The sequence below is a fragment of the Fulmarus glacialis genome, unplaced genomic scaffold, assembly GCF_000690835.1.
Source record: "Fulmarus glacialis isolate BGI_N327 unplaced genomic scaffold, ASM69083v1 scaffold22465, whole genome shotgun sequence".
Taxonomy (NCBI): domain Eukaryota; kingdom Metazoa; phylum Chordata; class Aves; order Procellariiformes; family Procellariidae; genus Fulmarus; species Fulmarus glacialis.
In genome coordinates this window covers 6973-11510 of record NW_009215227.1, presented here as the reverse complement: position 1 = coordinate 11510, position 4538 = coordinate 6973, and the positions used below count along the sequence as shown (strand labels likewise).

Here is a 4538-nt window from a genome sequence, read left to right as displayed (position 1 = left end):
CCAGAGTGGACGTTAACTGGCCCAACGCAGTATGTCCCAAACCCCGCTTCCGATCCCCCTTCGCTGCCGCTAAAGGGGAGCGAGCCCCCCTCCGCCTTTCGCCCAGCACCATGGTGGGTCAGAGCCCCCTGGACCCCAGCGAGAGCAGGACCGCCGTCCTCCTGGAGCCCTTCGTCCATCAGGTGGGCGGCCACATGAGCATGATGAAGTACGACGAGCACACGGTCTGCAAGCCCTTGGTCTCGCAGGAGCTGAGCTTCTACGAGTCGCTGCCCTTGGCCATGAGGCAGTTCACGCCCCAGTACAAAGGTAAGGGGAGATGCTGGGGAAGGAGCTAAGGGCTGGCAGCGTTGTCAGCAGGATTAGTCCTGAGATTGGGATAAGGGGCGAGTGGCAGCGCGGGAGGTACCGGCTGGCTCGGTGGGGCTGGGTCTGAGCTGTCGAGCCCCGTCACTTCTGCGGGTTTTGCTGAACAGGGATGCTTCCCAGTTGAGTGTGTGCACAGGAGCAGGTCTGTGAGACTGGGAGGGTCTCCTGGGTCGCTGTGGCTGGGGAGAGTCTCTGATGTCTAATAAGGGTTGAGCGCTGGCTGATGGCACCAGGAGATCCTCCCCTCTGCCCATCCCCTTGCTGCCATGGTCAGCTCGTTATGTCAAATAGGGCTGAAATTGGTCTGTTCTTGAGGGGGACAGGAATGAGAAGGTGGAGGCTGAGAGCGTGAACACGATCCCCTCCCGCAGAGCCGAGAGCCTGGGCAGCGCAGGAGTGGGACAGAGAGGGTAAGAAAAAACACAGAACAAGGGGCAGGAATAGGACGGGGTTTCCCAACGGTGTTTGCTTTGAGGATTTTGCAGGTCATGGCCCCCGATAAGTTGGTCTGATGGCACGTGAGTGGCAGCACTGAATAGGTGCAGGAAAGCAGGGACTAGGAGAGTCTTGTTCAAAACAGGATTCCCAAGATCTGACACGTTACGTGCTCTGTTCGGTAGAGCTCTGAATTAGCATCCCGTGATAAGAAAGGGTTTCTGTACCAGAAGAGCTATGGGCTCTTCTGAGCCCATCTCCCAGAGCTAAGGGTGCCTTTGCACCACGTGCATGGCCCCATTGCTGCAGGACTTGGTTTTAGAGGAGGTGAAGGTTTGTGTCAGAGGCAGGGAAGTCGGTGAGGGCAAGGAAAAGGTCAGGGTTGGCAGGAGGTGGGGGAGAGATGGTCCTTGGGGCCAGCATCAAATACCAAGCCTGAAAAACCAGCCCAGGGATGCATCAAGCATCACATTTGCTGGGTGCTCCGCCTTAGCCAAGCCCTGCTCCCCCCAGCGCTCCTGTAAGCACTGGTCCCTGGCAAACCAGAGGCACAGACCACTTAACTTCTTAAAAATCAAATCCAGGCAGCTGGGTGGGGGAGAGATGGTCCTTGGGGCCAGCATCAAATACCAAGCCTGAAAAACCAGCCCAGGGATGCATCAAGCATCACATTTGCTGGGTGCTCCGCCTTAGCCAAGCCCTGCTCCCCCCAGCGCTCCTGTAAGCACTGGTCCCTGGCAAACCAGAGGCACAGACCACTTAACTTCTTAAAAATCAAATCCAGGCAGCTGTCCTGCCACAGCCGCCCCTGCCACAAGCGAGACCTTCCCGAGACAGGGAAGAGCCTCCCGCCTGCCCCTCCGCTCGGTGCCCCCCATCACTGCCCGGTCCCCCCCTTCAGTGTCCCTGTCACTCACTTTCCTTGCCCTGAACCACTTTCCCAGCTGAATTTCTCAGCTTAGCTATTGAAATTCAGCTCTTGGTCTCTGTGGGGGTCCTAGCATTTTTTTTAAAGCCATCCTCCCTCCCTCCCTTTCTTATTCCCTCACTATTTCTGCTTTTACTGCCAGACCTGTGCTGCTCATAAAGCTCCCGACCCTGGATTTTTGCAAGAGGCGAGAAGCTCAGCTGTCACGTAAAAACTTAAAATATCTTTTGGTCCTTCAGCGTCACAGAAAAGAGCTCAAAGTGCCAGCCGCGGTTTCGATGCGCTTCCAATCCAATCTCTCCCTTTCCCAGAAAGTCAGGGGCCTTTGCAGATTTATGGGACAATATTAAAAAGATGCTTAAGAAAGAAAACAAGTCTTCCTCTAAGCAATTTTCTTTAGCAGGAGCCAGGGTTCGGTGCTGGAGAGCCGGGCCCTGCTCTGTCTCTCTAATAAAGATGTTAAGCAGTCCCAGCTTAGCAGTTCAGGGGTGGCCTGGTTATTAATATTTTTTGTCTTCTTTTTCTCTTCTATTGCAAGTCCCAGTGAGTTTTGCGACGAGGGGTAATTAAATAGCAATTCTTCTCCAATTTGGCATTGGGCACACACATTTTTTTTTCTGCTTATAACTGTCCCAGCCCTGAATGCCAGGCGAATTAAAGAGGTGGAACATTCTCCCACGAGGGTGATGGGGCGGATGAGCACTGGGGGGAATAATCCTGAGGTCTTCATCACCCGTTCACACGTGTCCATGTTCCTCATCTCTATTCTTAGGCTGTGGGGGGGGACACGGCTCGGGGACCATTATGTAATGATGATATTATGTGCAATGTTGACGAAATGTCATCATTCAAATCTAACACTGAGTCGACTGCTTAAAAAATGTCTACCGCTCTCTTAACCATTTCAGGCAGGTTGGTGACCTTGGGACCGGCTTTCCCCCCCCCGCCAGCCCCTTGCAAACCTCTGCCTGCCCCGAGCTGAGCTTGCAAGGGGATGCTGGACTTGTTTTCAAGCCCAGTTCTGCTCAGATTCCTATTGCACGCAGCAGTACATAAATGCACTTGTAAATTTAAAAATAAATCCATGAGGGTAGAGCTGCATAGCAAAACACTCCTGAGGATCACTGGGATGCCACTAGCATGGTGACAGCACCCATAAATATCCGCTGGCTGCCTCGCTGGTGCTGGACAGGAGGGGGACGTGGTTTTGGTGACAATAAAAGGCCAGCAAAGACAAGTACCTAAATACACCTTTGCTCCCAGATAGATGTTTTCTTATTGCAGTAAAAGAGAAGGTCGGTACCATGTGTTACAGATTTGTTTTGCACACGTAGGTCGCTTGCAGGACCTATGCAAAACCCAGAGGGAAGCACACCAGGAAGCAAAAGTATTTTTCAGGCTGAAGGTTTATGAAGGCAGAGTTTTCAGCTGGAAGGAGTGAGAGGATCACATTCCTTGCAATTTAACGGCTCATTCTTGCCTTTGAAAATCTCCCCATTAATTTTCATATTAATGTAAGGTACTTAAGAACTCTTAGTTTCATGCTATATATAACGTTTTTAGGGCCAGATTGTCAGCACTATGTAAATCAGCACACCTCCATTGACTTGCAGATACGTAATTGGGACAGTTTTTAAGGTTACAGGCTGCTATAGCGCCGTAACTGAGGCGTAGCGCTAGATTTGGAATCGAGGACTCCGTTTGCCTCGCAGTGACTTTAAAATAAAAAGGCTTTGATTTAGGCAAAAGTTACACTGGCTTTTTTTCCTGCCTACCTCCCCTGAAAATTCAAAGCAGGCATCCGAGCTGATAGGAATTTCGCTTGCTCTCAGATACCTGTAATATGGATTTTTTACGAATGGGACTCAGTGAAAGATCAGGTGGGCAACGGCAGAGCCTAAGGAAGGCAGAGCTCCCAGTGCTCACCATGACCATGAGCAAAGGATTAAGATAGCTAAAAATATCACTTAACCCCTAATTAAGGTTTCCAGCCCCCTTAGCAAAGCAGCCTGTGTGTATTCCTCCCCCATTTCAGTGCAAAATTAGCTGATTTAACCGAGCCTGCCGTGGCACACCGTTCGGATTAATGCTGATTTTACAGCAAAAGAGAACAGAAATGGTTGTGGTACCTGGGCGGAGGGCGGGAGGGAAGCGCATCCGAATAGAGCTGGAGCTGCAGGGTTATGGGGTGCAGGAGCCGGGCAGGGACGGGCACCCCGAGTCGAACGGAGGTGGCCGGTGGCTGCAGACACACGGGGCTCCTGCAATTCGGGTGGTGAAAACCTGCCTCAGTCAGCAAAACTCAGTAGGCAGGACTCTGCGCGCACACCAAGAGGGCGAATCCTTGTGTCTGTGTTTATTTACTATAATCTCACTTTAAGTGGAGAGAAGGGAGTTCGCATATTTATTTGCTTTGGCAAATTTGCTTGGGAGAACAGAGCTCCCTTGTTTGTTAAGCTGCCGAAATGCATCTCCCCGCAGTGCCCAACAGACCAAGTGAGGGTACCCTGGGGCAGTCAGATAAACCCCAGCTCCACGTGTTGCTAACGGGGGGGCTTTCCAGTGACGAATTTTGCTTGTCCAACAGCCTTGACCGTCCTCTTTTGGATCTGCCTTACTGCAGCTAGACTTGAAAGCAGTGGGATACGACTCATGCGGCTGGCATCCCCTCTGAGACCCAAAGGGCGATGCTCTAAAAATGCCTCTGCTGCCTTGAGAGGCTCAGACAGCCCTGAGAGAGGGCTGCAGGAGCAGGACTGCGGTTATCAGCCTTCCCCAGAAAGGTCAGAGCCGTCTGGGACGCAAG

The 4538-nt window shown here is 52.0% G+C and overlaps 1 protein-coding gene across 1 annotated transcript in view; it reads left to right on the top strand.

Annotated features, from left to right (window-relative positions):
- Positions 1–110: 110 nt before the first annotated feature.
- Positions 111–4538, top strand: part of IP6K3 (inositol hexakisphosphate kinase 3) — a 9707-nt gene continuing 5279 nt past the window's right edge. Inside the window, exon 1 of the mRNA XM_009578875.1 lies at positions 111–309. Coding sequence (XP_009577170.1) covers positions 111–309 — 199 coding nt within the window. The remainder of the gene's footprint in view (positions 310–4538) is intronic.